Consider the following 22,109-nt stretch of genomic DNA (forward strand, 5'->3'; position numbering starts at 1 on the left):
GCCTTCAACTTCATCGCCGACGTGGTGGAGAAGACGGCGCCCGCGCTCGTCTACGTGGAGATCGTGGGCAGGTACCGGCACCGGCAGCGCCCCGCGCCCGCGGGGGCGGCCCCGCCCGGGCCTGCGCCCCCTCGGGGGGCAGCTTCTCTCTGTGCCTCGGGGAAGCTCCCCGCCGCACCTCGTCCCCCTCCCGGCGGCCCTCCGGGGGGAGCGCGGCTCCGTCCTCCCGGCGCCCCCCAGGTGCCTGCGGGTGGCAGCGAGGCCCCCGGCCCTGCGCGTCCCCCCGGGGTGCAGCCTGGCTCCCCCAGCCCCTCCGCACTGCCCGGGCATGGCCCGACAGCCTGGCGGCCCGGCGGTCCCGCTCCCGGGGCCTCTCGCGCCAGGTGCCCCGATGTGCCAGATGCATCTGCCAGGTGGGATCCCTCCCCTCGTCCCGCCGCCTGCCCTCCTGCTAACGCAACCAGCACGCGGCCGGCCTTCACCGCGGAGACATACTGCTGCTGTGCCGTCACCTCCTTGTCACCAGGACCGTTTCTGCAAAGCTGCTTCTCAGCCAGCAGCCCTAGGCCATCCCGCAGCCCTGGGTTACTCTGTCCCACCTGCAGAACTTTGCATTTACCTTTGCTGACCTCCATAAGGCTCCTGCTAGCAGGCGTCACCAGCCTGTTGAGGTCCCTCTGAATAGCAACCCTGCCCTCCAGCACATTGACTGCTCCCCCTGGTTTGGTGTCATCTGTGAACTTGCTGATAGCACAGTCTGTCCTGTTGTCCGGTTCATTAATAAAGATGTTAAACAGTATCGGCCCCTTTATCAGTTTGTGAGGCATGACACTAGTTACTGACCAACAAATGGACTCTGCGCCACTGACCTTGGTGGTTCAGCCAGCTTTCTGTTCAACTTATCCATCCTATATGTCACCTGTGTGGCTAGGACACCACAGGAGACCATGCTGAAAGCCTTCTTAAAGTTAAGATAAACAATATCTACTGCCCTGCCTGTATCTGCACAGCCACTCATCTCATCACGGAAGTCAATCAGACTGGTCAGGTGCAATTTGCCCTTGGTAAATCTGTGCTGGATTTCTCCCAGTCACCTTCTTGCCTATTGGGCGCCTGGAAGTAGTTTCCAGGAGGATGTGCTCCATTAGCTTCCTAGGGACTGGAGTGAGAATAACTACCCTGTAGTTTTCTAGACCCTCTTTCTTGCCCTTCTTGCAGACTGGTGTGATGTTTGCCTTTTCTCAGTCATCAGGAGCCTCCCCTAGTCACCATGACCTTTTAAAGGGCATCGAGAACAGCCTCACAATGCCATTGACCACCCCCCTCAGCACCCTTGGATGCATCCTGTCTGGTCCCATGGACTTGTGCATGATCGGTTGGCTTCAGTGGTCCCTCACTTGATCTTCCTCTATTGTGGGTAATGCTTTGYTCCCACAGACTCTGCCCCTGGGCACAGGAACCTGGGAAGCCTGAGGAACTAGGCAAAGACACGCYGAGTACCTCAGCCCTTTCTGTGTCTTGCGTCACTAGTTCCTTGCCCCACTCGGCAGAAGGCCACGTTTTCCTCTTGCCCTTCCAGCATGTGTCAGTGTGATTGAAATCGCTCAGGAGTGCCAGAGTATGCAGTCATGAGCTTTCCTCCACCTTTCTAAAGTAGGCTTACCTGTTAGCTCCCAACTGGTTCGTTAATCCCTCCTCCTTGCCTTCCCTGCCTGCCCTTCCTAAAGAGCCTGCACCATCCGTTGCAACTCTCCAGTCCTGTGCCACTGTGTGTCTGTAATGCCAGTGAGATCATACCTCTGGGGCTTTGCATGGACTTCTGATTCCTCCTGTTTGTTCCTGTTGCCTGTTTGTTCCCCCTTACGCCTGTGTGTTTGTGCAGATGCTTGAGATGGGCRCCTTTCACTGGGGAAGAGAAGGAGTTTCCCCCATCAGGCTGTTGCTCAGACACTTACTCGCTGCCCCCTGCCTTCTCTTCAGGCCCACCAGCCTGTGCCCCCGGGTCTGCATGGCCCCAGCCTGCTGCCCCTGCCCCTCCAGGGTCCCCACCAGCCCCTTGTGACCCATGCCCATCTTGCAGGCACCCCTTTTCGGGCCGCGACGTGCCCATTTCTAATGGTTCGGGCTTCCTGGTGTCGCCGGATGGGCTCATTGTGACTAATGCACACGTGGTGGCAAACCGGCGGCGTGTGCGGGTGAAGCTGGCCAGCGGAGAACAGTATGACGCTGTGGTGCAGGATGTGGACCAGGTTGCGGACATCGCTACCATCAAGATCAAGCCTAAGGTGCCTATTGCTGCTGTGGGGATGCTCCCTTCGTCCCCTGCCATCTGCTTACTCTCCTCTTCTCTTCCAGCACCCGCTGCCCACCCTGCCCCTCGGGCGCTCCTCCGAGGTGCGGCAAGGGGAGTTTGTCGTGGCCATGGGCAGCCCGTTTGCCCTGCAGAACACCATCACCTCTGGCATCGTCAGCTCTGCCCAGCGGGGCAGCCGGGAGCTGGGCCTGACCACCTCTGACATGGAGTACATCCAGACCGACGCTGCTATCGATGTAAGGAGAGTGTAGTGCAYGGCGGGTTGGCACCTCATCTCTGTCCTCTGTTCTCAGCAAGAGCTGTTTGGGGAGGGGGTAGCTGGGGAAGGACCCTGGGTTCCAGGAGGTCAGAGGGGGCTTTACACAGAGGTCGGGAGGAGGAAGGGATTCTGGTTAGTCACCAGGGCACCGGCTATGCTTCTCACCTTGTACCCATGTCTTCTGGACTCTTATCTCCTTGCTCGGGTTCTGCCGTTTGGGAATGTCACTCTCACAGCCTGTTTACTGCTCTCTCTTCTTCAGTTTGGGAACTCCGGGGGCCCCCTTGTCAACTTGGTGAGTTCTCCTGCTTGTATCCTYGCTGGCCATGGCAGAGAGGCACTGCATGCCCTCTGGGCGTGTGCCTGCTGGTGGTTGGCGTCCCTCCATGGGAGCGCTGTGCAGGGTGTTTGCAGCTCTCGGGAGGGAGGCACTGTGCACGCTCCAAGCTCCCTGGGGGAAGTGAGCAGGCACTCAGCCCAGTGCGGGAACGCTGGGTCTGTCGCTCGGCCTCAGCTTGGCCCTGTTCAGCATCTGCTTTGCGCAGCCGTAGCTGACGGGACTGGCGTAGCAGAGCCGAGCCCCACCTCGGTGTGGCTGGCGTCACTGCGGCTTGCGAGGCACGGGGAAGGGCTGCATGGGCTGCAGCCTGTGGGACCGGCCCGGCCCGGCTGTGGCAGAGTAGGGCAGGCTGAGGAAGCAGTAGGCTGGGAAGGGATGGGTGCACAGTCAGGACACCAGGTTTGCAGGATTAGTTACCCTCCTCTCCACAAAGGCGCAGGCTGGTTGGTTCAGTGCCCTTTCCCTGCAGGATGGTGAGGTGATTGGGGTGAACACTATGAAGGTGACATCGGGCATCTCTTTTGCCATCCCCTCAGACCGACTGCGGAAGTTCCTGCAAAAGGAGGAACAGCGCAAAAGTGAGTTGGGTGCCTTCCTGCTCGGGTGTTGGGGGAAGGAGGCCAGAAGGAGGCTGAAAGAGGGAAACGTCTGGGCTCTTGGCCCTTTTTTTGAGAGAAAGACAAGCATAACAGGAGAAGGAGTTGGGGGAGGGGGGTCAGAAGTTTCTCCTCTCTAGCATGAAACAGTGAGCACCTCTCTGCCAACGAAAGTTGTGCTGTTGCTTCCATGCCCACAGAAGCCTAACCACCTGCTAGGAGGATGCTGGTCTGCATCTGCTGCAGATAAAGGCTTCCAAATTGTAGTCCCAAGTAACTTGTGCTTAAGTACCCAGAGGGTATGTAGTACATTTATTTAATGTGGATTCTTGCTGTCTTTATTTCTCCTATTGACAGTATGGAGTGATATTTTGAGTTGAAAAAATGACAACACAAACCAAGAAAGCAAAATAACCCAGCATTATACAGTACTGATAAAGCTCTAACTGATAAATGGAATTTAAATAAGCTGTTGGTAGGGAATTCAGTGAATACAGTGTGTCTATCGGAGAATCTCTCTCTCTGCGCATATCCTTTGAGGTGGGAGGGCTTTGTGACTCCGCTGGCTTGGCCCAGTGGTGTGGAGATAGTTCTGGGGTGCAGAACCATCTTTTCAGCCTTGTCATTTGATGTGCTTTCCTTCAACAGGCTCTTGGTTTGGCAATGCAGAGACAAAGCGCCGCTACATAGGGGTGATGATGTTGACTCTTACGCCAAGGTATGTGTTCTGAGACCTGGGGCCAGCGGGCTGGTCTCTTTGCGGCATGGTGGCTGTGTGATGGGATCTTCTAAACTAATGATTGTATCTGTTTAGGCAAGGATTGTCTTCACAGCTTAAACATGCACATTCTCCAATCTTTTTGTACTCATTTTGTGTTTAGACTATAGGCTGTGTCAGGGGTAAATTAGAAGCTTGCGAATTTCTACACTCTGGCAGAATCTGTGAACTGATGAAAAGTCCCTAAATCCACCACACAAAATGCCACATCAATATATCATTTTGTTGGGAGGAGTTCAACAGAACTCTTGAAACATAGCCTGAATGCAGAACCACCAAAAACGTTGTATGAATAATGCATTTGCTATGTGCCAAATGAAAGTTGCGATGAAAAAGTTGGGCAAGTTGTACTGTCTGGGAGGAAGGATCCACCAGGTAAATTGCCGTGGTGCAGAAACTGTTCTCAGATATAGGACTTGCAGAATATGAAAGCGTAAGTTTGCCTGCAGTAGAGTTGGCTTCTTGAGGGAGAAGGTGAGCAGGTGGGAGAGCATGTTATGTTGGCGCACACAGCGTGGCTGCCACCCAAAGCGTAAGGTGAGGCTCTTGGGTATCAGGAGGAAGGCTGGAGGGAAATCTTCTTGGTGCTGTCCAGTAGTTCACTGGCAGGTGGGAAGAAGCCTTGTGAGTCTGAGACTGTTCATCCTCATGGCTGTGACTTGGGAAGGGTGTCGTGTTCCTCTGCATCTCAGGAGACGTTCTAGTCAGCAAAGAGGACTGCAGACAGAGAACCTGCTTGGGTCTACTACAAGCGTTGCCTGCAGCCCTTGGTCCAGCTGGTCCCCAAGACATGCCTGTGGCCTTGGCAGCCTCATCCTGAGCAGATGCCCTGCAAGCAGTGGAAGCTGTGCTGTGTGGAGGGCTGGACAGCCCTTGTCGTGCCTGCACAGAGCTCTTCTTGGTGCTGTAAGCCATGGGAGGGAACTGCTGCAGGAGCCACACCTGAACACTTTGAAGAGATCTTTAACTGACGCTTGGGTCTCAGCAGGATAGTGGGGTTGGTGGTAGCAGCTTGCTTGGCAGAAACAGCTTTTAGGGCTGCGCTCTGCCCTTGCTAAAGCTCTGCTGGCTCTTGTGTGTTTGGTTAGTTTACAGACTGCCTGCAACCCTGGACCCCACATGCAGCCTCTGGGGACCCTGCCTGGGACACAAAAGGAGCAGGAGATGCTCTGTTCCTCCTGAATTACAGGCAGGGGTGGAGGGTGGACAGACACTGTCAGCATCGCTGCTATGCCCAGTAGATGGTGCTGGTACTCAGCAAAACCTGATGGGTCCTGTGGGGTGTAAGAGCCCAACCTCCTCCTGCCTTTCCTGGACAAAGGCCCAGGAAGAAGTCTGTCARGGAAAGAGCGTGAAATGCTTGGGACATGGCTCCTGGAAAGTGAATTCAGCCTCAGCACAGCCAGCAAGCAGTCTGACAGCTGGTCTTAGGAAGAATGCATCAATAAGATACTGAAGAGCTGATAACCAACAGATAAGGAGCCTTGCCCTCAGTTTGTAACCAATATCTGATCACTGGGGGGGTTTTGTGCCCAGTCCCTGGGAAGATGGTCTGAGAGAGATTGCTTGCCTTGGAGCTGGGCAATTACACTGTCTTGGCATACTCTTGTGAGAGGCCAGAAAYGTGTCCCAGCACAGGAGGGAGAGGGAGATCTGTAGTGGGTCTGAGTTTCTCAGAGTGCTGGTCCTGCTGCACGGATTGTGTCTGGCAGGCAGGAGCTTCCCAAGACACCAAGCTTTGCCTCGTGTAGAAAGCTCTGCTGCCCAGAGGGAGTGAAGGTGTTTCCGTGGCTTTGGGCTCAGCTCAACCATGAGAAAAGACAGGACCCTGGCTAGCACAGCGCTCTGCAGTCATTGAGGCTGGCATGAAGCTGGCTCCTGTCCCTGCCAACCATCCAGTCTAACTAGACTGCAGGTTCCTGTCAGTTTGGGGATAATTTCTCTGGAGCCTGCAGGTGAAGGCTCAGGGGCAGAGGTGCACTTGCACCCTACTGGTGCCTCGTTCCAGCAGTCTGACCTCCTCAGCGCTGCTCTCAGGTACATCGTAATGCCAGGAGCTCTGAAAGGCATCTGGGTGAAAGTGGGTGCTTCTGGCAGCCTGAACCAGAAACAGCAGCAGAATCAGCATGGACACCCCACCTTCCATGAGAAGACATTGTTAAGATTCGGATGGTTCTTTAAAGAGGAGAGAAAATCAAGAGGGCTGGGGAAATGTCTGCTCAAATAATGATTGATCTAGAGCTGGGGAGGGCCTGAGCTCCCACTATCCCATCTTACAGCATAGAGCTTTGGGGACCGAGTAAAGGACTTGTAAAGCAACAAAGGAAAGTGATACTGATTGTTGGGAACAGGGTCTACATGGAATTGATGATGGGGGTGCATAGCTGGTCAGGAGGGGGTGTTACTAGAGATGCTTTCAAAACAGAAATGGGGTTGGTTCTTCATGCAATGTGTGATAGAACTTGCTGGTCCTGAGAGTTGAAAAGAGTGACTAGAAAAACTTACAGAAGAAAAATCTGTTAGTGGCTATCAAATACAAAGATATAGAATTACAGCTCAGATGCTTCTTGAGCCAGGCAGCTGGAGGCTGTACATATCTGGGGAACTATAATATCCACAGCTGGTGTTGTAGGAGATAGGATGTTGGCGTAGATGGACACTTGATCTGACTGACCTGGTACAGCCGTTCTTAGAGACTTTGTAGCCCTCAGTCACAAAAGCATGCATTTATTATGTTTGTACAGAGACCTGCTTAGGGGCATGTATTGCTCAGTGTTAGTAACTGAGGTGAAGGCGTAAACTTGACTTAGGAAATGCGCAAGCCACCTCAAACCAAGAAGGGATGGCAGCTTGCAAAGGTCTGTGGAAAAGTACAGTGCAGTCCAGTAAGGACAGGTGCAAAGTGGGGAGTCATAACTGACTGAATGGGTACAGGATGGGGAGCAAGGAGCTGGGCAGAGTTGCTGTAGGAATTTCTGGGATTACAGTGGATCAGAGCTGGTGTATAGTGTTTAAGTGCRGAGTCTGTGTGCAAAGATGCGCAATCCCTCCACTCTGGTAGGATCCAGCTGGAGTGCTGCATCCAGTTCTGGACTCTTTCAAGTAGGGCGAGGAGCAATTGGAGAGAATCCAGAGGAGCAGTGAGAATAATCAGAGGTTTAGAAAACGTAATTTGAGGGAAGATTGGAGGGACTGGGATTGTTTAGTCTAGACTCCAGTGGAGAGATGTAGGTATACCTCTGCTTGACACATCTGGAAAAAAAGAGGAGGGAATAATTTTTGTTCTGTGTCCTACCTACAGCAGTCACGGAGAAATGAAACTACAGCAGTGGAGATGTAGACTGATACCAGGAAAAGCTCTCTGACATGGGTCTGCTCAGACAGAGGAAGTGCATCAGCAGCAGCTGTGATCCAGCTGGCAGCTGCCGTGGTAGTTTCCAGCCCTCCCTGGTGCAGCCAGGACCTTTGTCTGCTGGTTTTTGACAGGAAGATGGTGGCGTTTGAATGCCCTCAGGGTTTGCTGTCTGTCTCTTGAGCTTAGCAGCATGGGGGAGTGCAGGAGGAGGGGTTCTGCACCATGTTCTCCGACTGTGTGCAGTCATGGTTGGGTTGGGAGCCCTGCTCTGCCTCCTGACTCCTTACTGTGATGCCGGTTTTCACTCTGCAGCATCCTGGCTGAGCTGAAGCTGCGTGACCCCAGCTTCCCCGATGTCTCCTACGGAGTGCTGATCCACAAGGTGATCATTGGCTCCCCGGCCCATCAGTAAGTGCTGCCCTGTACCTGGTGGAGTGGCATGAGGGAGCAAGTATGCAGGATGTATTTAGCACCCGCTCTGAGGGTTTTGCTCCAGAGGAGCAGGGGTTGGGCCCTGGAGCCTAGTCTGCAGAAGCAGCAGATTGGAGACTCTTGCCCAGGCTTGGGGTCCCTTTGGCTAAGATGCCTGTGCTGCTGGAGGAATCCCTGGGATAACAGCCCAAGCTTACTGTGGTGCCTGGCTTGCCTTCCTTGGAAGATAAAGCTGTGAGTGTCTGCTTCCTGCACAGTGCACTTGTCTTCGTTTTCCCCACAGGGCAGGGCTGAAGGCAGGTGATGTTGTGCTGGAGATCAACGGACAAGCTTCGCGCCGCGCGGAGGACGTGTACGAAGCAGTACGGACACAGCAGAACCTGGCCTTACTGGTGCGGCGAGGCTATGACACTCTGCTGGTGAGTGTCGTCCCTGAGGTCACGGAGTAGCGGAGCCGTAACGCAGGGCGCTGCGGGTGCCGGCTGGCGGGGCTGGCCGCGAGCCCAGGGCGCAGGACTGTAAGCAGCATCTGTGTGCTGATCGGGGGGAGAGACTGAGCGCTTCAGAGAGACTGGAAGGGGCCAGGCAGAGGGGCAAGGCCTGGTGCTTGGGTGGACGCACAGCGCAACCGTTCTCCTTACTCAAATAAAGCACTTTTCTAGGTAGCCCCACAGTGCTGCGTGGCCTCCTTCCCCCAGCAGCAGGTATCCTGCGTGCCGCCTAGGAGAGGCTGTGCTGTGTGGGGCCCAGTCCCTTGTGCCAGTCCTCACCAAAGGCCTCCCAGCTGGGGACGAGCACACCGACTGCGCCTCCGGTTACCTCCTCTGTTGTCAGGACAGAGGTGTCCTGCCACCCACTTCGCACCTGCGCTGCGCATGATCTGACCCCTCCGTCTGTGACACGTGGGCACCAGGCACGTGCTCCTATCGCAGCCACGGCTCGTGAGGCCAGCTCCTCTCTGGGGGAGCCTTGGCCCTCCTGGCGCTGCTCTGGCGCAGGGGTTTGCGAAGGGCAGCTGTCACTGCCACCCCGGAGGTGCTGACTGAGCTGGTCCTTGGCAGGGGTTGCTGCCATGGCTGTTCCCATGAGCCCTGGGGGACTCGGCAGATGCTCTCCTGGTCGAATCACTTCCCCTTGCTGCATTTCAAAGGCTCTAACGTCTGTGTCCACGTCTGCACCAAGGAAGCAGCTTTCTGGGTCGTGGTGAAAGGGGCCTTGGTGCTGGCACTGAGCTGGCTTCTGACCTGGCAGGGGCAGCTTCTGCCGGGAGGCTCAGGAGGGCTGGAGGTGGGAGCCTGCAGCCCGGGCTGTGCACAGCCTTCACATGCCGGCGCTGCCTGTCCGTCGTCCCCCCCCGCCCCAGCAGCTGCTTGTGCTGGAGCGCTGCTCTCCCACGCACGCAGCCAGGCCCCGGGGGACCTGCTGGGCCCTGCTCCGTCGCCGGGGCTGAGCTTGCTCCTTCCCTTGTGCTCAGCAGCTGGTGGCTGGGAGCCCGTGCGGGCGTTCTGGGAAGGAGCAGCTCCATACTGTTCCCTCCTTCCTGGAAGAGCCTCTGCTCCGCTCCAGCCCCGACACCCCTGCCAGAGGCTGCAGGAGGCACGGAGCAGGGAGCTGTCGTGGTCAGGGGAGAAGTGGCTGCCTTGAAGGCCCTGCGTCAGGCCCGTGCTCCCAGCATAAGGGAACGTGTGTGTCCGAGCCAGGCCCTGCCTGTGAAGGGACCCTTGAGCCTTCACACATGCCTGTTATTTTTAGGAGATGAAAGAAGCACAGTTCCTTGGGGGTGCTGTGGCAAAGGGTAGCTCAAAGCAGCTGCTCCCTCGGTGCCCACTCCTCCCACCGAGGGAAAACAGGCCTCCTTTCAGTGCTGGCCCTGGCCTCACCAGTGGAATTTGTTTCTCCAGCAAGTCCCAGCCAGCGGGGAGGGGCTGCCRCTCACAGGGGAAATAGCAGAGACGCCGGACGGCGTTTCTCACATAGCTGCTCTGGCAGCGTTGACCGCAGTGCTTTCCACTGCCTCGGGCCAGGGCCTGCCCACAGCCGAGCCAACGGCTGCCCCTCTCTTCCTCCCCAGTCGCATGGAGGAGCAGTCTGGCCCTGCAGTGACGTGCTCCAGCTGGCTGCAGCTCTTGTCTGTGCTCCTCTCAGCTGCAAGCAGGGCCGGAGCTTCTGGCTGAGGTGTGATAGAGCTGCAGGAATCGGGCTGTCCCTCCCCTCACCACGGTGTCGTGTCCTCATCGTCCGTCCCAAGTGTGGCTGCCCGTGGCTCTGCTGGGCTGTGCTCCCTCTGTGCCGGTCCATATCGGACTGCTTCCATGTCAAGGTAGCCCATCTCTCTGGTGCGAGCCTGGCTTGCAGCCCCGTCGGGCTGGTGGAAGGTCACGCTGCTTGGCTTGCTGTGGCAGAACATCTGCGTTGGCCTCCTTGCTCCGCATGGGGCGGGGGGCAGCTCCCTTGCGCCATGCAGGGCAGGGGGGCAGCTCCCTTGCGCCATGCAGGGCAGGGGGGGCAGCTCCTGCGCTCTTCGCTGGAGCACGCTGGCCAGCCCTGCAGCGCTAGCTGCATTGTGCCTCCTGGTCTTGCCACGCTCCTCATCCCACCCCAGAGAAGAGCCAGCAGCCATTGGGGAAATAGAACTGACGACTTTATAGAGAAAATAAAATTACAACTAAGAAACAGGTGTGGGAGCCACTGCCAGGCAACAGGAGCCAGTACTGCCAGTGCAGGGGCGGCCACACAGTCCCCAGGGCGAGGAGAGGAGGATTCCCGAGCCCTGCAGAGCCTCCTGCRCATGGGGGGCGGCCACCCGCCGTGGCGTGCAGGGCTGGGGTCCCTGCGCGAGGGGCAGCAGCGGGCGCTGTGCCYGGGAGGCAGGGGGCAGAGGGCCGAGCCGGGGAAGGCAGCGAGGGGCCAGCGTGGGGGGCGAGAGGAGCCAGGCAGGACGGGAGGCGGGTGCTGCTGGGGTGGCGGCGACCAGGGAGCAGGGGGAGCGCGATGGCGTGCGTGGGAGAGGGGCTGGGAGGGGTGTGCGGGGCCCCTCCGGACCGTACCCGTGTGCCGCAGCCCAGGGGAAGGGGCACCGTGTCTCCTGGCAGTGGTTGGGGGCGGCAGCCCCTGGGCTGGGAGGCGCACGGCGCGTGCAGTGCCTCCAGCACCAGCTCCGTGCGGCGGGGAGGGCAGCTGGCGACGGCGAGTCCTGGGCAGTGCCGGCGAGACGCGGAGGTCCCGTGGGGCGCGCGGCACGGCTGCGGTGGTGCAGGGCGCGAGGCCTCCCCGCCGGCCCCGCAGCAGCTTCCTCCCACGCGCGTGGGGCGAAGGAGGAGATGCCCATCTCCCCGGGGCGCCTGGGGCCCTACGAGATCTGGTTGTTGAGCTGACCTGGGTACTGCTCGAACCGCTTGTTGGCCTCGTCGCTGAGCGCGTCACCTGGGCGAGCACAGGGCGAAAGCTGTTGGCTCTGCCAGCGCCTCTGCCGCCACCCCAGCCGCCTGCCCGCATCGCCCCGCAGCTGCCCCAGCCCTACTGCGTCCCACAGCGCCATCGTTCCCCGCTGCCCTCACCCCGACACCCCCCAGCCCGCGCCGTGCCCCGGGCCGTTACCGATGTGGCAGCTGTGCACCCAGATGCGGTGCCCGTCGTACTTGCAGTTGCATTTCATGGCGTTGTTGGTGAAGTCGCTCTCCGCCACCTCGAAGTTGGGGTTGATCACGACCTGTGGGACATGGACACGGAGGAGTGGGTGCAGCCCTGGCCCGCGGGCCCCGCAGCCCCGTGCGGCACCACGTCGGGTGGCCCCAGCAGAGCTGATGGCCGGGGCGCTGCTCCAGCACGGCCCCAGCACTTCAGCCCTGCAGGACTCGGCCCCGCAGCCCGGCAGGAGGGCAGGGGGGTACGGGGTACAGGGGGGGCTGCACTGAGACTGGGGTGGCCCTGCCACCGTGCACCACGTGTCTGCTAGCAGCGCTTCCCAGGGCCGGTGCCCAGCGGGTTGGACAGGGCTYGTAGCGCTTCCGTGACGGGCAGGACCCAGCTCCGAGCAGGACCTGCCTGCTGACCGCAGCTGTGCTGCCCGGCCCCACCGTCCAACCCGCTCCTGCCCTTAGGACAACCCAGAATGACTGTCATCCCCCCCACACCCCCGAAAGGGGCACAAGAGGAGCAAGGTGGCTTTGGCCCCAAGCTGTCCGGTGCCCGTTGTGCCGGGGAGAGGGGAAGGAGGCAGCAGAAAACGCTGCACCGCTTGGCCATGGGCTGAAACACGCCAGAGCGTGTCCCTCGCGAGCCCAGCCGTCCCCAGGCACCAGGATGGGCGCGAGCCCAGTGCCACCGCTTCCGGGCCATGTGTCCCAGCAGTGGAGCGCCRGCCGCGTGCCGAGGCTGGCAACCAGCCCGGCGCCATGCAGGACCRCGGCAAGAGGCACGTGCCGGCGTCCGCCCGCCCTGCCAGCGTGTCCCGCACAGCACCACGACYGGGAGGTGCTGGGAGCCCTGGATCCAGCCGGGGCCATTTGGGACAAGGCTTATTTAAGGCTTCCCTCTTCCCAGCTCCATCCCTGCCCCAGACAGGTGGAGGCAGCCCAGTGAAAGCCGGGCAGAGGGTGCGCGGGAAGGGTTGCAAGTGGGGTCGGGGGCCCRGAGCCGGGGGGCTCAGCAGCAGCAGCACCTGCAGGATGTAGTTCCCCGGCTTGACGTCGGTGATGTCGATCCACTGGCAGTCGATGTCGTGCCGGTACAGGTCCCAGCAGCCCACGGTGATGCCCTGCTCCCCGAAGTTGGCGCACTCGTACCGCTTGGCCACGTCTGCCGGCAGGAGGGGAGCGCGGCTCAGCGCGGCTCAGCGCGGCGCCCTCCCGCCGGCCCGGCCCCCGGAGCACCCGGCCCCTCGCGGCGCCCACCTTCCTCGCACTCCGTGTCCTCGAGGCAGAAGCTGGCCTTGTGGCCCTCCGCCACCTTGGTGCCGTTGGGGGTCAGGATGTCGTAGTGGGTGAAGATATCCATGCTGTGGTAGTGCCTGCGGGAGACGCAGCCCGCGGTGACCCGGTGCCCGGACCCCTGGGGTGGGGGGGGAGGCCGAGGGGGACGGGGATGGAGAAGGAAACCCACAGAGCCACCAGGAAACTCGTCCTGGCCTGTGGCAGGTCCCCCCAACCCACCTGTCCCCACGGTGCTCAGGGAAGGTCCCTGCAGCCCCTGCCCTGGGGCGGCAGCATCGTGAGGGCAGGCAGAGCTCAGTCCTGCCCCCGGCCAGCAGGACGCCCCGGCCGAGCCAGGGAGGCTCAACCGCGTGGCACTGCCTGCAGCCCCCTCCTGGCCTCCCCCGGCCCCAGAGCCAGGGACAGCCCTGAGCCCAAGCAGGCAGAACTGGGCAGCCACAGCCCCAGGCTCAGCTGCCCCACCGGCATCACCCTCAATCACCGGCATCACCCTCAGTCACCGGCATCACCCTCACCGGCATCACCATCAATCACCAGCATCACCCTCACTGGCATCACCATCACCCTCACCAGCATCACCAGCATCACCCTCATCAGCATCACCCTTAGCAGCATCACCCTCACCGGCATCACCCTTGCCCTCTCCCCACCGCCCCGTGCCAAGCGGCGCACGCACCGGTGGCACTCGTGCCAGACCCAGGAGTGCCGGCCGGCCTTGGGGCGGAAGTCGGCGCGGCCGTTGTTGTGGATCTGGGAGGAGAAGCGGAGCAGGCGGCGGTGCCCGTAGGGCCAGTTGGCGAGGCGGGCCGAGCTGGAGAGGCAGTTCTCCTCCGCGGCGCAGTACAGCATGTGCAGCGGCCGGTCCTCGATGTAAGCCGTCTCCTGCACCAGCGGGGCGTGCAGCAGCAGGTCGGAGGCGGCTGGGGAACACACGGCTGTTCAGGGACAGGCGGCTGCCCCACCGGCACGGGGGACGGCAGGGATTGGGGCAAGCATCCCGGGGCAGCAGGACTGAGCCAGCAGCCTCCCTGCAGTGCTGCAGCCAGGCGAATGCATGCCCACCCCACCGGCCAGGCAGGAGGTGCCCCTGCAGCCCCACCACCTGCAAACCCCATTGCCCGCAGCCCGTGGCCCACCACCTGCAAACTGCATTGCCTGCAGCCCCACCACCTGCAAACCCTCTGGCTTGCAGCCACTGACCCCCACCACCTGCAAACCCCATTGCCAGCAGCCCATGGCCCCACCACCTGCAAACCCCATTGCCTGCAGTCCATGGCCCATCACCTGCAAACTGCATTGCCTGCAGCCCCACCACCTGCAAACCCTCTGGCTTGCAGCCACTGACCCCGATCACCTGCAGACCCCGCTACCTGCAGCCCTGACCCCATCACCCGCAGTCCCCTTGCCGCAAGCCCCGCGGCCGCTCACTCTCAGAGCAGATGACGCCCGCGGCGAAGCGGGTGCCCGTGTTCTTGCAGTTCAGGCTGTCGCCGTGGTGCTGGCAGTGGCTCAGGGACATCTCGTGGCCCTCGCACTTCACGCCGCTCAGCACCATCTCCGTCACGTTGCTGGCATCCCAGTACCACGTCTCCTGGGGACAGGGGCGAGACGGGCCGGGCAGCGGCAGGGCCCTGCGGCTGCCGCCCCTCGCGCCCCGCGGAGCCGCCAGCGCCCCGGCGCCCACACCGGCACCGTCCCACGGCCATGCACCCTCGCGCCGGCACCTACCGTCACGGCGTGCAGGGAGTAGCCCAGCCCCAGCTGGCGACAGGCCACCATGGCCTCCTTGGTGGTCCAGCCGTCGCTGCACACCGTGCCCCACTTACTGCCGCGCTTCACCTCCACGCGGCCCTCGGACGACGTCCTGCCGCCGGCCAGGCGGATCTGTGGGCAAGGCCTGGCGCCGTGAGCGCCCCGGCCCCGGCATCGGCCCTGGCATCGACCCCCATCCCGGCATCGGCCCCGGCATCGGTCCCCATCCCGGCATCGGCCCCGGCATCGGTCCCCATCCCGGCCCCGGCCTCGGCCCTGCGGCGCTGCTGGCGGCTGCTGCCCGGCCCCGCGGCACCGGCACCTACTTGCAAGCCGTGGTTAGCGAATCCCAGCCCCAGCTGGCGACAGGCCACCATCGCCTCCAGCGTGCCCCAGCCTTCGCCACACACCAGGCCCCAGCGGGGCTGGCCGCCGCCGCCAGCCCCCACCGCCACCTCGACCCGCCCCTCCGCGCGGCTCCGGCCCCCGCTCAGCCGAATCTGCGGGGAGAGCGGCGGCGTCACCGGCGGGACCCGGCCCGCTGCCTGCGCTGCGGTCCCCGGGGATGCCGGTCCATAGGGATGCCGGGGGACGTGGGGATGCCGGGGGCCACAGGGATGCCGGGGGATGCCAGGGGGATGCTGGGGATGCCGGTCCATGGGATGCTGGGGCCGCAGGGAGCTCCGGAGCAGCCGGGCACTGTGCAGAGCCAGCAGCAGCTCCCGGCATGCTGCGAGCGGGCCCAGCGTGGTGCTGGGTCTGCGGGAGCGAAGCTGCTCCCGGCTTTGGGGCATGCTGTCCCGGGCAGGGAAGTGGCGCGTTTCTCGGCAGCGTTCCCATTTCAGCAACGGCAGGCAGGGGYGAGGTAAGCGCGCCAGAGCGGATGAAACACCAGGCCAGGGCAGACGGCACCGTGCTGCGCCAGGCTTCCTCATTTCATCGTCAGTTAAAAAAAAAAAACCTCTCTCGGTTGGCCCACGGGGATTTTTTTTTCTGATGCTTCGGCACAGGCAGAGCAGGGCGGGTGATGCTGCTGCCCCCCGGCACAGGGCCGCCCAGGCCCCAAGGCCTCCCTCTGCCCCCAGCCCCCCAGGGCAGCCCTGGCCCCACAGCCGGGGGGCGCAGCGGAGGGGACACCCCGCAGCCGGCGCGGGGCCTCCCCGGCTCAGGCGCTCGCAGCGACACGGCCGCAGCCCCGCGCGGTGCCCACCAGGTTCTCGTAGCCCATGTAGGGGACGTTGCAGCGGACGGCCGCGTCCTCCGAGTGCTTGCAGTCCTCCTCCGTGATGTTCTTGAAGGGGCAGCTCCAGAGGGACTTCTCGGTGCCTGAGCACTGCACCTCGCTCACGTGGATGGGCCCCGTCCCTGCCGGAGGGCACGGGGCGGCTGCAGCCCTCCTGCCACCCCGGCGCCCCCCTCGCTCCCCGCTCCGGGGTGCACCGGGGAGGCCGCCTGCCCGGGGGCGCTGGGGGCGAGCACCGCGCTCCCCTCCCGGCACGCCGCCTGCAACCCCCGGCGCAGCGGGGCCCCGCGCCTCACCCGCAGCCCCAGCCAGGGCAATGCCCAGCCCCTGCGCCCCGGGAGCCCTCACCTTGGCCCATGCGCGCCCCGGTGAGCGCCTCCTTGGCGCTGCCGAAGCCCAGCTCGCGGCACACCACGCTGGCCGACAGCAGGTTCCAGCGGTCGTCGCAGATCGTGCCCCACGCGCTGCTCTTGAGCACCTCGACGCGGCCCTCCCCGACCTTYGCGCCGCCCTTCAGCCGGATCCGTGGCTGCTGGGGAGCATGGGTCAGGCACGGCATGGTACGGCGTGGTGACACGGCTTCGCATGGTGCAGCACAGCATGGCATGGTGCAGCACAGTACGGCATGGTGCAGCCCGGGACAGCATGGTGCAGCACATCATGGCATGGTGCAGCCCRGCATTGCATGGTGCAGCCCGGCATTGCATGGCGCAGCACAGCACAGCATGGCGCAGCACAGCACAGCATGGYGCAGCACAGTACGGCATGGCGCAGCMCRGKACRGCATGGTGCAGCACATCATGGCATGGTGCAGCACGGCATGGTGCAGCCCGGCATTGCATGGCGCAGCCCAGCATTGCATGGTGCAGCACAGCACAGCATGGCGCAGCCCAGCATKSCATGGTGCAGCCCAGCACGGCATGGCACCATGTGGCATGGCACAGCGCAGCACAGACAACGCTGGCCAAGCCTGCAGTGATGTGCAGGGACAGGGACCGTCCCCGCCTCCTGCCCCCGTCACACAGGGGCTCAGCACACCCCCCACCCAGCCCCTGCCCCTGCCCCTGCCCCTGCCCCTGCTCAGCCGGGCGGGGGGCAGCTGCCAGCGCGGGACACGCAGGCCGGCGGCCGCGGCTCCCCGCAGCGCTCACCTGGCCCTGCTGCTGCTGCTGCTGCCGCTGCTTCTTCTTGTGGGCGCTGCCGGCGGCGAAGAGGGGCCCGGGCACGCAGCTGACGACGGCGGGCATGCCGGCCGCGCAGGCCGCCGAGGCGTTGCCGCGGTGGAACTCGAAGGCGCACATGGAGAGGTGCACCTCCGTCCCCGCGCACGACACCGAGTGCAGGCGGTAGTTGAGCTGCTGCCGCTCCGCCAACAGCCTGCAAGGAGAGAGCGGAGCCCTGAGGGCGCCGGCAGGGCAGCCGGGAGCGGAGGTGCCCGGCGGCCGCCCTGCCTGCTGCGCTCGCTGTCCTGCCCTCGCTCTGTCGCCCCGAGCTGCRCCGTGCCACCTCCTGCCCCGCGTCCCCGGCAGCGCGGGACGCACAGCTCCGGCGATGCTGAGCAGGACTCCTGGCGCTCGGGCTCTCCCTTGGAGCCATTTACCTCTTCTCGGACCCTACGTCCTCCCTGCGCTTGTGTTTGGGGCCAGATTTGGAGGCCAGCCTGGAAAATGGAAAACAACAGTCGAGGAGCCCGGGGTCCTCGGGCTGCCACCCCCCGGCTGCAGCCGCACGGGAAGCGCAGCCTGGCCCCGGCTTTCGCCGAAAACCGGAGCAGGGCACGTCGGCCCTCCCGGGAGCCTCATGCAGGTCCCCTCGCGCCACACGCGGGTGCGGTGGCATCATCTGCTGCCCGGCCACACGACGCAACCGCCTTTCGCAGCGATGATGCAGTTTCCAGCATCGCTCCAGGAAACCCGTGCTGGATGCAGCAACGTCCCTTGCTGCCTTGTCACGCGGCAGCAGATCAAACCCAGGCAGCGACGATTTGATCTGTCGCTGTCCCGGCGCGAGCGAGGCATGCCCATGTCCTCATCTGGACACCAGAGGCGGCCGGGGCCACGCTCCCCGCAGAGCGGGACGCCCCGCGAACGCGGCACCGAGCGCGTGGCAGGTCACGTCCGCCTGCGCCACACCGTGAGCCCGGGACGCGGCCAGGGGCTGCCGGGAGCCTCGGCCTCGGACGCGCTCGGGATACAAGCAAACGGCTGGAGGACGCTCGCTAGCGCTCAGGAGAGCACAGCTGGATGCTGCATCCACCTTTGGGYCCCCCCGACAAGAAAGACCAGCAAAACGGAGCGAGCACTGCGGAGAGCCCGGAGACGGTCAGGGCTGAGGAGAGGCGGAGGGAGCGGGGCCGGCTCAGCCCGGAGACGGGACCCAGCGGCAGCCGTCCTGCCCCGCTCGGGTTATCGGGGAGCCGGAGTCGGGCTCCGCACAGCAGTGCAGGGCAGGGGCACAAGGGACGGCAGGCACGAAATGAAGCAAGGAGCTCAGACTAGACACAAGGAAAACCGTCCCCATGAGGTCAGTTCAGCACGGAGCAGGGGCCAAGAGATCTCCATCCTTGGAGATTTTCCAAGAACYGAAGGGATAAAGCCCCCTGCACTGACCCTGCTCGGAGCAGGAGGTTGGACTGGAGACCGCGGAGGTCCCCTCCAGCCTGGATTAGCCCGTGGACCCCTGGACAACTGTAGATGTGCAGCCAAAGGGAGACGTGCCCAAGGAAACCTGCACCCGGCTCTYGGGAGAGAGCTCCCGAAAGGGGGGCAGAGTTCGTCTTCGCACAGCCCTGCACGGGAAATCCCTGTCCAGCGGGAAGGGCAGGAACACCAACGCGGCTAAAGCAGCACCAGCAGGTTGCAGCGAGCGGGTCCYGGGGCCGGGGTATCGCGAGCCCCCAGGACCCCGCTGCACCAGACCCCAAAGCGGCAAGCACGAGGGTACGGCCTGGCATGGCCAGGGCCCGCGGCTCTGCTCCGGCTGGATCCACGCGCACCTGGATCCGGCGCCAAGGCAGAGCCCGGCCGGGGCCGGACAGCCCGGCTCTGCAGAGGGCTCAGCAGACGGGGCGCCCGGCCCCTTACCTGCTGCCCGGCCCCGGGCGCCGGCCCTTCGTCCTGGCTGCGCGCGCGAACCGCCTGCGGGAGCGACACCGCGGCTGGGCGGTCAGGGCAGGCACGGCGCCGGACACGCGCAGCACCGGGCACGCGAAGCGCCGGGCACGTGCAGCACCGGGCACAGCACTGGGCACAACACCACGGGCAGCACCCCGCACTGCCGGCTGCCCGCTCCCGACCCCTCGCTCATGCCGCAGCACTGCGGGAGCAGCCCCTGCCCGGCCCAGCGCAGCCATCGCCGTGGCCGGGACCCCGCGCTCCCCCGGGAGCGCAGCGGGAACACAGGCGGCTACGGGAACGCCGCCGGCCCCCTCGGCGCAGCCCGTGCACGCATGCAGCCGGGCCACCAGCTGCGGCGCGGATTGCCAGCTCGGCTAGCGAGCGCCCGGGCAAGCACCCGGCCGGGGGCTGCAGACGGCGAGAGCCGCAGAGGCTGGAGGGCGTCCGGCAGCTGCCCCCAGCCCCGGCCCCGCTCGCCCGGCCCGCGGGCGCCCCGCCAGCCCCACTCACTTGTAGAAGTTCCTGTTCACCTTCCTCTCRGCGGGGAAGCCCATCATGCCGCAGATGACGCGACTGTTCTTGCTGTCCCAGCCCTGGTCGCAGATCTGCGCCCAGCCGTCCTTGTAGCGCACCTCCACGATGCCCTCCGCCACCGGCAGCCGCCTCCTGGCCCCGGACACCACCGGCCGCAGCCGCACCTCCTCCACGTGGCTCTGCTCCGTCTGCAGGGCACGGTCAGTCTGCGCCGTGCCGCACTGCACGGCTCCCGGCCCCAGCCCCGGCCCCCCGATCCGCGGGGATGCCCGAGGGGAAGCCGGTGCCTGCCGGCACGGGGCTCCCTGGTGCCCGGGGGGCACAGGGACGGGGCCCTGCCTCCCTGCAGGCTGCCTCCGACGGCCCTGGCAGCCAAGAACCGGATCCCCTCCCGTGCCAGCAGTGCCCCACGGCCCCTCGGGCACATCTCGGGGGAGCGGTGCTGCCGTCCCATCGCCCCGGGGACGTGCACTGGGGACGGCACCCGGGGGTCCCCCCTGTGGGTCCCGGCCGGCTGGGCACGGGGAGCGCAGCCAGGAGCAGTGCTGCCGTCCCATCGCCCCAGGGACATGCACCGGGGACGGTGCCGGGCAGCCAGGAGAGCTGGTTTGAGGAGCAGAGCACCTGAAAGAGAGAGGAGGGCCCATGCGTGCCGGAGGAGCGCAGCATGCAGGAGCGGGCGTGCAGACCGCAGGTCCCTGGCCAAGAGGAGGAGAAAGACGGAAACAGGGGGCAGAGGCGAGAGGCGACGCCGTGGCCTGGAGAAGCCGCAGGGGAAGCAGCAGCCCTGGAGGCTCAGGGGATGCCGGGCAGCACCGGGCGCCAGCATGGGGCCGGGGCGGGATGTGCCCGCTGCATCGCCCGCAGACGCGCCAGCCCTGCGGCCGGGACGGCCAGGGCTCCTGCCTGCTCCCAGCGCCCCGGAGCGGGGCCAGGGCTGTGCCGGGGACACGGCGCTCCCCAACCCCGGGGGCACTGGGAAGGCACCAACAGGGTCAGGGATCCTGCGCATGGGAGCCGCCAGTGCCCGGCGGGAGCTGCCCCGGCCACGTGGCGAGGACAGGCACAGGCAGCACCCCACGGCCGGGCTGCCCCACGGCCAGGCTCCGGGCAGCCGTCTCCGCGGGACCGGGGCCGGCAGCTTCCTCACCTCAATGACATTGGAGTCCTTGAAGCCGGGGATGCGCTCGTCCTTGCAGACGACGCCCGCGTCTTCCTCGTGGCTGCAGTCGCTGTTGCCCCAGCCCCGGTGCTTGCAGTCCCCAATGCTCTTCTCGCTCCCGCCGCAGTTCACGTTGTCCAGCCAGATCCGCCCTGCAAGACAGCAGGGCCGGTGAGGGGGCCGAGCCGCTGCGGCGTCCCCCCACGGCAGCGGGGCAGGTGGCGGCGGAGCGCGGCCGCGGCGGTGCAGGCGTGCAGGGCGGACGCAGTCCTCCCCCGGCACAAAGCCGAGACGGGGAAATGCAAAGAGGGAAGCTCCRAAGGGGCAGAGCAGCAGGTGGGGTTTGCACCTCCCCAGAGGGCTGCTCTCCCGGAYGTAACCCCCAAAATGGCCCMAAAATGTGACATGCACCCCCGGTGCCTGCTGCACCTCTGCGCCGTACACCCRCAGCCGCACAGACGCGCAGCCGCCCTGCACCGTGCACGCACGCAACCTCGGCGGCCCCCACRCACGCACGGCAGCTCACACGTACGTGCGCAGCTCCCCAGGCTGCCTGGCGCCCGCATGCACAAACGCACGGCGCAGCTGCGGCACCCGGACCGGCGCCCGCTGCCGGCTCTTACCGACGCCTTTGCCGTACTTGGCGCTGTGGGCCCAGCCGGTGGCAGCCACGAAGCCGAGGTGCCGGCACAGCACGTGCGCGTTGGCCAGCGTGAAGTCGTCGTCGCAGATGGTGCCCCACTCGTCGTTGTAGAAGACCTCGATGCGGCCCTCGCTGTGCTTGCGCGGGTAGCCGGCCAGGCGAAACTTCAGCGCGGGGACGGCGCTGGCGCCAGGGCCGCGCGTGGGGCCGGGGGCGGTGGGCTGGGCGCTGCCCACCCACAGCCAGGCGCCCGCCAGCAGTGCCAGGAGCTCCGGCCGTGCCCGTGCGCCGCGGCTCCCCATGGCCGCTGGGCCCTGCGGGGAGACGGCGTCAGGGCGGCGATGCTGCCCCAGCCGGCGGCACAGGGACATGCGGCGCCGCCACAGCTCAGCCTGGCCCCCCTGGACCGAGACGCATCCCCGCTCCCTGCAGCCGCCCCCRGCTCCTCTCCCCTGGACCCGCACAGGCAAAATCCCCCGTTCACATGCAGCTCGGTTCGGCGCCAGCGCACCCGTGTCTCCCCCCGGCCGGTGCCCTCCATCGCCGCTGCGCTCGGCCCCGTGCTGGCATTGCAGCTCCAGTCCGCGCCCCGGACCGCTGCCAGCAGGGCTCCAGCAGAGCTGCCCGGCACCGGCTGCGACCCACATCCCACCG

At 64.3% G+C, this 22,109-nt stretch overlaps 2 protein-coding genes across 2 annotated transcripts; one reads left to right on the forward strand and one right to left on the reverse strand.

Moving 5' to 3' along the window:
- HTRA2 (HtrA serine peptidase 2) lies at positions 1 to 8,739 on the forward strand (the record flags this gene model as incomplete). The annotated part of the gene is made up of 8 exons (XM_026091464.1): positions 1 to 71; positions 2,081 to 2,285; positions 2,356 to 2,550; positions 2,836 to 2,868; positions 3,383 to 3,491; positions 4,158 to 4,227; positions 7,955 to 8,050; positions 8,358 to 8,739. Coding segments are annotated over 8 exons (945 nt in total), but the record flags the coding sequence as incomplete, so codon positions are not given.
- A 2,684-nt stretch (positions 8,740 to 11,423) lies between these two features.
- Positions 11,424 to 21,757, reverse strand: LOXL3 (lysyl oxidase like 3). The gene is made up of 15 exons (XM_026091476.1): positions 21,436 to 21,757; positions 20,801 to 20,964; positions 19,627 to 19,838; positions 17,601 to 17,660; positions 17,152 to 17,377; positions 16,349 to 16,529; positions 15,968 to 16,122; positions 15,084 to 15,257; positions 14,734 to 14,889; positions 14,434 to 14,596; positions 13,682 to 13,925; positions 12,967 to 13,082; positions 12,735 to 12,871; positions 11,672 to 11,783; positions 11,424 to 11,497 (listed from the first exon to the last, which is right to left on the reverse strand). The coding sequence occupies exons 1-15, from the start codon at positions 21,755 to 21,757 to the stop codon at positions 11,424 to 11,426; spliced, it is 2,496 nt and encodes an 831-aa protein (XP_025947261.1).
- Between the last annotated feature and the right edge of the window lie 352 nt (positions 21,758 to 22,109).

This window comes from Apteryx rowi, unplaced genomic scaffold (assembly GCF_003343035.1).
Source record: "Apteryx rowi isolate R43461 unplaced genomic scaffold, aptRow1 scaffold_903, whole genome shotgun sequence".
NCBI classification, from domain to species: Eukaryota; Metazoa; Chordata; class Aves; order Apterygiformes; family Apterygidae; genus Apteryx; species Apteryx rowi.